Source organism: Notamacropus eugenii, chromosome 5 (assembly GCF_028372415.1).
Source record: "Notamacropus eugenii isolate mMacEug1 chromosome 5, mMacEug1.pri_v2, whole genome shotgun sequence".
Taxonomy (NCBI): domain Eukaryota; kingdom Metazoa; phylum Chordata; class Mammalia; order Diprotodontia; family Macropodidae; genus Notamacropus; species Notamacropus eugenii.
Window position 1 is genome coordinate 420,029,914 of NC_092876.1, and position 12,583 is coordinate 420,042,496.

The 12,583-nt window shown below is 35.3% G+C and overlaps 1 protein-coding gene across 1 annotated transcript in view; it reads left to right on the forward strand.

Annotated features, from left to right (window-relative positions):
• Positions 1–12,583, forward strand: part of TMPRSS15 (transmembrane serine protease 15) — a 155,630-nt gene that overhangs the window by 61,298 nt on the left and 81,749 nt on the right. Inside the window, exons 7-8 of the mRNA XM_072614948.1 lie at positions 2,580–2,688; positions 9,412–9,518. Of these exons, the coding sequence (XP_072471049.1) occupies positions 2,580–2,688; positions 9,412–9,518 (216 nt within the window). The remainder of the gene's footprint in view (positions 1–2,579; positions 2,689–9,411; positions 9,519–12,583) is intronic.

Genomic DNA, 12,583 nt, shown 5'->3' on the forward strand with positions numbered 1-12,583 from the left:
TGACAGCATGGCTGAAAACATCATGCTAAAAAGCATGGGAGCAAACACACAGCCTTGTTTCACTCCATTTGGTTACTGGGAAGGCACAAGAGCATTTTCCACTATCCACTATCCCAGGCAAACGTGCCATCATGACATTGATGTACAATACTGATGACCTCTGGGCAACCAAATTTTGACATAATTTTCCATAAGCCCTCACAACTAACAGTGTCAAAGGCCTTGGTCAGATCCACAAACACTGTGTACAGAGCTCTGTTCTGCTCCTGGCATCTCTCCTGGAGTTGTCAGGCAGCAAACACCATATTGATTGTTCCTTGGCCCTTTCTGAAGCCACACTGGCTCTCAGGTATATGGCCATCTTCCAGGTGAATGATCAGCCTATTAAGGAGGACTCTAGCAAGAATATTGCCAGCAATGACTAAAAGAGAGATCCCCTCTCCCTGTGACTGTGATACCTTTATAGAGGTGAACAATTGAGACATCCTTGAACTCCTGGGGGATAACCTCCTCTTGCCATATAACCTGGAAACTTTCAGTCAACTTTTGTATGAGCAGTGGTCCCCCTACCTTGCAAATCTCAGCTGAAATAGAATCAGCACCAGGTGCCTTGCCACATGAAAGGAGCCTTATGGCACTCAAAACCTCTTCTTCAGTTGTAAGTTCACCTAAGGAGGGACTGACTTCACCCTGAGGTAAATGGTCAATGGCCTCAGCATTGATTGATCATGGTCTGTTGAGAAGACTATGGAAGTGTTCAGTCCATCTCTCTAGGATCATGTCCTTATCACTAATCAATGTGGCTCTATCAGCACTGAGAATTTGTGATGCACCATAGGTTTATGGTCCATTAATAGCTTTCAGAGAATCATAAAAGCACTTTGGATTGTTACTGTCAGCATAAAACTGAATTTCTTCTGCCTTCTTCCTGAGCCAGGAATCCTACATCTCTCTAAGTTTTGCTTGTACTTTGCTTTTGATGGAATTAAATGCTGCCTTCTTAGAAGTGGATGTACTATCCTGCTGGTATATCCAATGGAGTTCTCATTTTTTGTTTAGCAGCTTCTGAATTTCCCCATCATTTTCATCAAACCAGTGGTTTTCATGAGTTGTGACTAAAATAACATAATGATAGTAATAAAACTAGTAGTTTTATCTAAAGATGCAATCTAATCCTTTTGGCAGAAGCTACCTCAACGTGAATGGCCCAGACACTCTTTAGGGACTTCTTCCCCTTCTGGTTTATTAACCTACTTAGATGATCTTGGTTTGGTATTTACTACTTCTCAATTTTCTTTTACAAAATTTTAAGTGTGAGCCTTGTAGGATCAGCAGAATGTGGCTCATAAGAGAAAACAAGCAGAAGGTGGTACAAACAAGGCAGTCAAGAGAACTGTGAGATAATTTAGATTCTTGGGATCAACCAATTTTATATATGTATGGATGTATAGACAGATAGATAAATTGATAGATTGATGGATGGATGGATGGATAGATGGATGGATGGATAGATGGATGGATTGATAGATTAAATAGATAGATAGATAGATAGATAGATAGATAGATAGATAGATAGATAGATAGATAGATAGAAAGATAGACAGATGCCCATAGATGTAACTGTACATTGTGAGGACAACCTTGCATTGAAACACGTAGTATAAGATGCCATGCTAAAATGATAAAGTAAATGCAAAGAAATATAATAGATGATAACGTTCTCTCAAGGAGCTTGTAATAGTTGTAGAACAATACTTACCTACACGTGAAAAGTTAACTAACAATGAAAGACAGGAAATAAATGCCATTTTAGTAGCACAGAAAATAAATTCTGTTAAAGTGTTCACTTGTGGCTAGTGTACCTAGAGAAAGGTTTTAGGTAATAGGACTTGAAATGGTACTTGAAGGATGCATGGAATATCAGGAACCAGAAAGTAGGTTTTGTGTAGATGACTAGGAGAAAGGCTAGAAAGATAGATGGGAAACATCGTGAAAAGAAGTTCAGTGGTGGGGAACTTGTGGACTGGAAGCCACATGTGACCCTCTAGGTCCTCAAGTGTAGTCCTTTAAATCCAAATTTCAAAGGACAAATCCCCTTAATAAAAGTATTTGTTCAGTAAAACTCAGACCTGGTCAAAAGGTTGCACCCAAGGACCTAGAAGACTACATATGGTTCCTCACCTCAGAAGATGGATTCATCTAGAGGCTGATAGGAAGGAAACAAGTATTTATTAAGCACCTACTATATGCTAGACACTGAGCTAAGCACTTTACAAATATTATCTCAATTCTGGGACGCTGGTGCTATAATGATCCCCGTTTTACAGTTGGAGAAACTGGGGCATGGAGAGGTTGCTCAGGGTCACAAACTAGTAAATGTTTGAAGTCAGATTTGAACTCAATTCTTTCTGACTGTGAGCATAGAGTTTTATTCAGTAAGCCACAAGCACATAATAAAAATAGACACAGCACTGCTCTTAAGGAGATGATAATCCAATTAGTGAAATAAAAATATTTTATAACTTTGGGAAATATTTCCAGACACAACTGTCAGGTATTAATTGTCCCTTTTTTTGCAGCTACAGCTTGTGATGGAAATTTTTTGTTGACTGGTTCTACCGGATATTTTCATTCATTTAATTATCCAGAACCTCACGACTCAGATAACTTTTGCCAGTGGATTATACGGTATGTAATTCTTCATCTTAGGTAATGAAAACTATTTTGGGCATAATGTTACTCATTTTGTCACATTTTCATTTTTAATGGAAATGAATCCTATTCCCACAAAGTTTGCTCCTGCTTCTAGCTCTTAAAATAAGTATTCTGCCTTTTGTACTTAATCCAAAGTGCCTAAGAAAGAAGGTTACTTTATTTATCTCTCCTCTTCTAAAACCATTATAAGAGCATATTGATATTCTGAAGATACGGATCACAGTATTCATCTGTTTCTAGTAGTTTGAATTGGAAAGCTGTCTTATACAATGACCCATTTAGACTACTCTAATGGCTAAAAACTTTTTTCAACATGTGTTGTGCTCTATTTTGACTCTCATTCCATCCAGTCATTCATATACATTGAGACCCAAACTATTAATTGAGCTGCCAAATTGCATAACCAAAATAACCTAAAGAGAAATGGTTTACTTTATTCCTTTTTATTTTAATAAGAAAATTAGATTAACTGGATTTCTATTTGATCTACTTATTCAGTGTTTAATCACTATCAAGGATGAATTACAGTAAACTGGCTTAGTCTCAACAAATACACAACATCAAATAACCTTCCAGATCAATTCTTACAAAAATATAACTCCTTAATTCAAAATAAGATGCTTCATTGTGGTATGGAGATAATCTTGGATTCTCAAATTTTATGCCAGTGAAGCATAAGCTCTGGCAGATTTTTACCTTACTGAAATGACTTCAGGAACAGACTATTTCTGTTTTCCTAATGCCAGCTTCACTACAAGAAGCTCATCACCAGCAGTTTCATAACAATAAATTGGCGATGGCAATCCATGAAACAAAGAAATATAAAATAGTCCTATGCAGTGCCTTGCACTGTTTTTTGAACCATCTCTGAATGTAGCTGAGCTATTGATATTCTAAAAGGGAGGCTCTTGTCTAATGATCAACAAGTGACATACAAGTAGAGCAATAGAATAACAAAAAAATAGTTGGCAAAAAGAAGTTGCATCTAAATGAAAGAATAGTTCACAGGTTCTTCTTAGAGAAGAAAATTAAAGAATTATCGTTTTTATTATATCAGAGAAATTTTTTTTAAAAATATCATTTTAATGGGGGCACATGGTCATCACATGCTACAACACACATGATAAGTATTTTACAAACTGTTTGAGATAATTTATTATTATATATTTTATCATATTGTTAGGTTTTATTAAGATAATTGAAAATTCAATGCCAACATAGATTACAGAATATGGAGAATGAGGATGATGAGCAGACAGAAAAATTTATGAAAAACTAGATAAAGCTGTTCAAATTAAATTAACATATACTTCAATACTTCATGACTTTAATATAAAGGTGAATATAGGGAACAGCAGTGAAAAATATGTTGGAAAATGTGGTTCAAGTGAGAAATAAAGCTGTGTGTGGTGGTATACTCCTGTAATTGCTTCTGCTGGGGAGACTGAGACTGGTAGATCATTTGAATTTCTGAGTTCTGAGGTGCAGCAGGACTGAAGTCAATTACATGTACACACTAATTCTGTCACTAACATAGTGAGCTCCCAGAAGTAGAGTGCCACCAGTCTGTCTACAGAGGGGCAAACTGATTCAGGTCAGAAACAGGACACAATTTCCATGCCAATCAGCATTGTCATTCAACCTGTGAGCGACTACTGTACTTGCAGCCTATCTCTCTAAGACAGGGAGACAAATCCAATAAACATTTATTAAGTACTCAAAACATTCCAAGCTCTGGGGATACAATTAAGAGAAAGATGATCTTTGCCTTCAACAAGCTTACAAAATAAAGAACTAGACAATACACAAAAGAAGGCAAGGGAGAGTGGGAAGACAGGGGCTGGGATACTAGGGGGTACCAGCATGGGAACATCTTGTTCTATGGAGTCTAAATCAGGCTAAAAAAGTAAAAATGAAATACAAGAAGCCAAGTATTACCTACCTATTTAAAAGCCTTGTGACTATGTCTTATTTCCTTATCTCTCCTCAGGAAAAAAATGAGGAGATCCTAATGAGCACTGAATAAAATCATTAAAAAATCAATTGCTTAAAACAGGATCCCATAGTAGGAAAGAACCTCAGAGACCAGTTAGTACAACCTTGATCTGATCAAGAATCCTCTCTACAACATTGCCAAGCAAGTGATCATCTTACATGTTCTTGAAGGCTTCAAGTAAAGGTGAAGCCATGATCTCTTGTTTTTAGATAATTTTGTTAGGAAGACAGTATCCTTAAATTATATTTTAGCTGATAGAAGATGGGAGGTTAAAAAGTTGATTTATTTCTCAATCAGCTGTGCTGTCTATATCGAGTTAAGGCCATAAATTTTTCAGAACAAAAATAAAAATCAATACCAAATTAGAAAGAGTAGAAAAAAAAGTTAAGGCATACATTTGAGTAACTCCAACCTAATCTAAGAATAATCTATCTACATAAGGAATGCATCTTTAAGGAAAATATGAGAAAAATGCAGACAGATATTCACAAATGACATTCTGTGAAAATTTTCTTCTTTATAGTCACACTATTGACTGAAGCAGTAAGAATACAAGACAGTAGCTTTCCCTTCTTATTAAAAAGTGGATTCAGTACAGCCTGGTACTTTAAAAGTTTTCTTCCAACGACGTTATCTCCTAAGCATATGTCAAAATAATTTAAAATTTCTTGAAAGGTATAAGTAGTTTTGTTCAATGATCCTTTGATTAGTAATATTAAGTGAGTATAAAACAGGGAGACAGCCATGCATAAAACGTATACCACTAATATGAAGTATAATCAAATTCAGATGGTAGAGGGATTCACCATAGATTCTGACTGTTCAACTGATCCTTCTATTTGCAGATGACAGTCTATTGTTTATACTGAACTCCATAACATTGCAGAACTTCCTTAGTGAGATAAATAGTAACTCAGAAGAGTTCAGTCAATTGATACAAACAGGAAAAATCAAAGGAATAAAAGTGTATACTGTCTAGGTTATGATATGCAATTGGATGACTACCCATGGAAGTGATTCATTCATAGGTAGATCTTGACAGGTGCTACATGAATATACAATGAACTTGACTCAATTGTCATTTGTAAATTGCTATTGGAATTTCACTGTGGAAAATAGTACCTATCATTCTTTTTTCAAAATATCATCAGAAATACTCTAAGTGATGTATAATCTCATCAATGTCAATATTTTTTTCAGTGACACAAATTGCAACCCATTCAAAGTTCTCCATACTGGAATACTCTCATACATGTCCTCTCATAGTTCTAAAACAGGGCATCCACCCAAATACTGCAGATATTTCTCGCATTCTCTTGAGATCAGAAATATTCAAATAGATTATGTAGTCTGTCATTGGTTACCTCTCAATCTTCCTATATGGCTGGATTATTTTTTTCCAATATTTATTTCTTTGTTACACTCTTCATAGGAGGTAGCTAGGTAGTGCAGTGGATAGAGTACCAGTCAGGAGGATCTGAGTTCAAATCTCATCTCAGACACTTGACACTTACTAGCTGTGTGACCTTGGGCAAGTCACTTAACCCCAATTGCCTCATCCTGCATCATCTCCAGTCATCCTGATGAGTATCTGGTCATTGTATTCAGATGGCTCTGGAGGAGAAGTGAGGCTGGTGACCTGCATAGCCCTCCCTCCCTCGAAACAAAGTCAAGTGCAAGTCATGTCATCCTTTCTCTGATGGCATGGTCTTCTTTGGCAACTAAGGATGAACAAACTCTTTATACTCTTATCCATGTAAGTTCTTGTTTGTAATGTACCTACCCACCAGGTTCCCTTCCATTGATCTTTGAGTAGTCCTTAGCTAACGTGGTTTAGAAACTGTAGTCTTCCATGACTCTCAAGAATAATATTTGACATTAAAAGAAAAAAAAAGATGGGTTGTTTCATGGAAGAGTTTAAGGTCCTTAACAGAACTACAATTTCTCAAAGGCAATAATATAGCCTGCTCTCATCCACCTCATGATGAATTCTGGGCCCAGATCAAGTAACATGTCCAAGATAATATAAACTAATCAATGAGTTTGATAGGTTATTCATCAAATTGCATTTGGATCTGGACAATAAATGTTTTTCATTTACTTATTTTTTTCCCTGTTTAAATAGTTAGAACAATATGTTTTCAGTGATTACAAATCCCTTTTACACTGTAGCAGTGCTATGTTCTGGGCCTTGATGCTATCAGGAACATCTTGAAGACACATTATTTATCTACAGGAAAACTGTATTCCATTTGGACTCTACCCTGTATCTTCATGACAGTGCTAAATATTTTCAGTGAGCATATCAAAAGGCAATTGAAGAAATTTATCTCTGTTGTTAATTCTTTCAAGGAATCTTGCGTAATTGGGAGTGTCTGGAGGACAATGATTTACCAAATCGAATTCTTCATTTATACTCAGAAACAATAAACGTGTATTTTCTATATTTTTTAGTCAATTGTGTGATGGTAAAGAAGAAGCTTTTATTCTAACACTCTCATCAAGGATTCTCTTAATGTATACGTATATTATTTTTGTTAAGTCTTTGCACAGATGGTTAAGTAGACATTGGCAATTTTTGTTCATCTTTCGAGGTTGGATAGTGATAAGATCTGAGACTTTCTTTTTCAGTATTTTGTCCATGTTTTGTTCTTTTTCTTCAGGGAATATGAGAATCTGTTCCTCCATGTCCCCCATATTTTGTTGCCTCCAGAACAGACTTCCTTTTTATAAAATTGATCTAATCTAGCTGCTCATTTTTCATTGTTTCTTTCAATGATATTTTTACTACCTCAAGAAACCTATCCAGGGTTGTAATATGAGAGTCCAAACATGTTATATCTATTTCATGGCCTAATTAGTGATCAAATGCTTGTCAAAAAAAATCTTTCTAAATATTTTTCTATCTTTTATCTAATTATAGTCCTCCTTCCAAATGTCATCCTTAAATGTCCTTGGATTAACTTTGCTTAATCTGATTTCTCACCAAGATTTCTTTTTTTTTTCCTTCTGTAGCACTACTTTCTGGGTTATCCCACTAGAGTTCACTATCTCTTCTCACGGGTTTTAGGATAGTCTTGGAGTCTGAAATCCTAATCATGTGCCTCAATTGATATGCTTTCTATTATTACTCAGCCGGTATATGATTAGCTCATAAAAAGTCATTTATTAAAATGGTAGAGTAAGAACAGTAGCTACAAAATACCTCTTTAAACCTGAGGTATGTTCTCCCACTGGTATACACAGCATCTCTGGGAAGGTGAGTATAAACTTAGAGAATATGGTGGTGAGACACACATGTGACCAAATCAAGTCATAATTTTAGCTTTACAAGGCCTCATGTTCATAGAATAAAGGAATAATCATTCATTTCTCTCTTTTTGTTTCCCTCTGTAACTCATCAGTGTACTCATTATAATTATTTACATGATGATCTGTTTGCAAATATCTATCATGGGCAAAACCATATAACATAACTGAAATGTCATGAAATGATGCTACTTGTCATATTTGGACACACAATAAAGTCAACTTCATCAACTCCATTTACCTCTTCAAGAATTTGTGAGATATATACTATTTAGTTACAACTTCCTTTGATCTTCTCATTTCCCTTATAGCTATAAAGTTAATATTAAGATTGTTCAGTAGTACGTCCCCTGCCGTAGTTTAAAAATCATAATTCTTAGTATACATTTTCTGCCATATTCTTAGAAGCAAAAAAAGAGTGTAGAAGAGTGAGGGACACTTTTTATTTTTTCTTTCTTTCATGACTTTCTATTACCAATCAATTGATCACTAAATGCCTATGACGATGTGATGATTTGCCAGAAAAAAGGAGAAATAAATTTTCTTTACCTCAAACCTGAGACTTGAAAGGGAAAACAAATCATAATTGTAAAATGTACTCTGAAGAATTTCTCAAGTCACTTCATACTTTCCTGTGTTTTCTCTATTTTCATCTTAGAAAGATGCTATACACAGCATCACACTGACTTTCCTGAAGTACAGTTGTGATCAAATTATTCTTCACTAATGAATTCTAGGGATACTTCTGGGATCAAATATGCACTCTTCTTTTTGGTATTTAAAATCCTGCACAACCTGATCTCTACTTATCTTCTTATTCTTATAACACATTAGATACTTTCACTCACTCTACATTCCATCCAAACTTGCCTTCTAACTGTTCAGTGCCTTTATATTCATCACCATCATTCTGAGTTTCCTTCAGGATTTCTGTATAAAGTTTTCCTAATCTCCAACACTATTATATATATACAAATATATGTACACACATATATATATATATATGTATGTGTATATGTATACACACATATCTATATCCATACGTTGTCTCTCTTGATAATTCCTTGAAAGAGTATTTCACTTTTGTCTCTATAACCTTGATGTCTAGTACAATGCCTGAACTATCAAGGTGCTTAATAAATAATTGTTGCTTGAATGTCTTCAAGTAAAATATAAATACATGTAACTCTGCAATGTTTATATTTTAAACTGTGTTACTGAAAAAATTGTTTTATTCAAAATATACTAATATTAGCACAATATTGAAATTTATGTTTCCAAAATCTAATCCCAAATATCTCACATCAGATGACAAATTCAAATCTAGCATACATTAGAGCTTGTGAAAACTCTTGAGAGAATATAATAATCTATTCTTCTTTCTTATTTAGTGTGCAACAAGGCTTCTCCATTAAGCTGAATTTCAGTAACTTTAATCCATATTACTCAGACATATTAAATATTTATGAAGGCACAGGACCAAACAAAATTTTAAGAGGTAAGTTGGTACTATATCCAAATCTATTATTGAGGTGGATAAAACATTTTTATATTACTTTATTGCTTTTATCCTTTTTTTAATTAAATTCCATATATAATATAAACACATATATTATATATATGATTCTTCTGGTCATTTAAAGGAACAAAATAATTTGTCTTTAGTTTAAAATGAAAGTAATCAATTTCTATAGTCACTTTTAATTTAATTCAGAGAATTCCTATTATTCAAAAACAAATGTTGTTAAATATTTGAAGTTGTGAAGAATTTACAAAATAATTGTAATTATTGCTGAGATTGTTACCAACCCAGTTTCTTTTTAAAACAACTTTATACTATCTGTGAAATATGATTTCAACGGGAAGAATTATCTGATTGAGGTGTCAGCCATGGAACAAGCTCTCTTGGAAGTTAATGTGCTCTTTACTATTAGTGGTATTCAAACAGAGGTTGGATGACTACCCTGCAGAGATATTATCAAGGAGATTTCAGCAAGGAGATTAGATTAGGTAGCTTCCAAGACCCTTCTGCCTCCAAGATTCTATGGTTCTGCATTTGAAAAGAAATTAAACCATACCTTAAGAATCACTGAGTGAAATAACAGGCCATGGGATCAAAAAGATGGAGGACTTTTCCCTGATGCTACAAACTCTCAAACCTCTCCAAAATAGAAATTTTACATATGCTAATGATAAGTTAACTTCAAATGTCTTCATGGTCTAAGACACCAGGAGCCCAAAAGAAGATTTTTAAAATCCATGAATTGACATCTAATGAGCTCACTCAGCAATCCCCATCCCACCAACACACTGCCCACCATGATATTAGCAACAAGTCTGCACTATCCAAACCAGTCCCATGAGCTTGTGACATAAAGCAACTCCACACCATGTTTCTCTTCCCTTCTTTGCAGTGTTATGGAGATCCAAGCTCCAAACAGCACAAATTTTCTAAGGCCTCAAAAGCCATTAACATAACAGTATTCTGTATTGCAAAAAACATCTGCAGGAAAGCACAGGAAAAGAGGAAAAGGAGCAGGACTTGTATCTGGGTTTGAAATACAGTTCAGCCCAATGTTTCAACCTCATAGCCCTAGCCTTAGAGATGCAAACCTCAAATGGCAAAAATCAACCCAAGCTGTAATAGCACCAGGGTGGCAGTGCTCTGTTCTGTTGGACAGCTGTTACAACAGATAAAACAGGAAAAGGTACCATTTGTGGGAACTCTGTGGCGATTCACTGAGCCTGAGAGAAAGAGCCTATGACCTAGTTGGGGTCAGTTTTGTCCGTTCAAAAGTCCCTTGGGGTAGACTAGTGAACTGTGAATTGCCCATTGTGGGAGGAGGCTTTGAGAATCAGTCCCCAAGAAAACCTTTATCAGAGAGGAGGCAGTCAGAAAGTGAGCAATAGGAAACATAAGGGCTGGGGGAAGGACTAAAGTTACCAATTATTATTTCTTCAGGAAGAATAAAGTTCAATGACCCTACCAGTCAGAACTGCCCTCTACAAAGAATAATGGTGGATACCTGGGACAGGTTAACTTTGAACTGAAACTTGACTATGGGCCATTTGGGCTATTTTTTTTTAGGAATATGGCCAGGAGCTACTAAGGCCCTAGTGAATCTCATGGTCAACTGCTTTTAACTGCCTTGACTGCCTTCCTGGTGATTTTTGATCACTTTTTAGTTTCCTGAAATACTTTTAGTTGCTTTGGGGAGTACTTTTATCTGAGGACATTGGAATGTTTTTTAGTTAAAAATAACAATAACAACACAAACCTCCCTGTTTATTTCAACTCGTAGGCTCTGAGTGATCCATTTTACAGAGGCTGAATAGTGGCCCACACATGATTATTCTACACTGCCTCTAAACACTGTGATTAAACACTGTGAAATAAGGGACTCAAACATTGTTAAAGTCTATATCATACTGAAAGTGAGGTAAATTGGAACTACAGCCTAATGCAGTATAATTAAAGAGATAAACCATAAAGAAATAAAAAACATTTGGAACGGGAGAGCTAAAAGGATAGTTGTCACTGTGTTGCTACACTTTCCTTGAACTAAAAGCAATGCATGAATATATTGTAAAGGAAATTAATGTAGTGTGGGTGGACTGACCTATAACAGCTATCTCTTGCACCATGTCCCTGAACCTGCTTCAGTCCATGTGTACAAACTTTATGCTGTAAGGACGAAAAGACTCAGGAATTTGCAAAGAGGTATTACAGAGTTCCCTAATTAGCTACTGAGCCTGAACTCTGAATGAAACCAGTGACCTTCTTCTCCTCTCCTTTATCAGCCAGGCCACCCACATTATGAGACTATTTAATGAAACTAATATATGGGGTTGATTTTAAAAAAAGGTCAGGGATAATAAAGATGATAGAAAGCAAAAGTGGAAATGAGGAGTCCTCTAATTAACCATACGATTTTGAAAAAGTCAAAAAAAAAGGTGGGTTTCTTAAGTACAATGATGCTTATAAATCTCATTTATTATGACTGTTATGGCTGTGGTCCTGGTCCACTACTCCTCCATAAAATTTGCACTCTGATATTTCAGGATGGTATGAATTTTTGACTAGCTACGTAAACAAACTGCAAGTTCTCATAGGTCTTCAGCTGGAATGGCTTTGAGCACAGGCTCTTCAATGCCTGTCATCTATCAACTAAACCCCCAAGTTTGGAGAGGGTCATAATTAGAAGTTTGCCAAAAGGCATTTCATTTTTTTCCACCATAGCACCCTCTACGCCGATAAAATATTATTGATCAAAACATTTTTAATATGGTTTTAGATGGTGTTGATGATGGAGGAGCAGGAAAGGGAAGGAAGGATGAAGAGAAAGAAGAAAAATCCAGAATATATATGCATATTTATATACATATATATGTAATATCATAGGATATGTATCATATTTCAGGAAAAATATAGGAGAAAATATGCACTATTTTTATACTTTCTAAGGATTAAATTACTTGGTTCAATGCAAGGAAACTATTTCTAAAAGAACAGTGTCAGGTCTGTCAAATTATTTGGCTTTTTAAAAATGGTTCTCTACCACT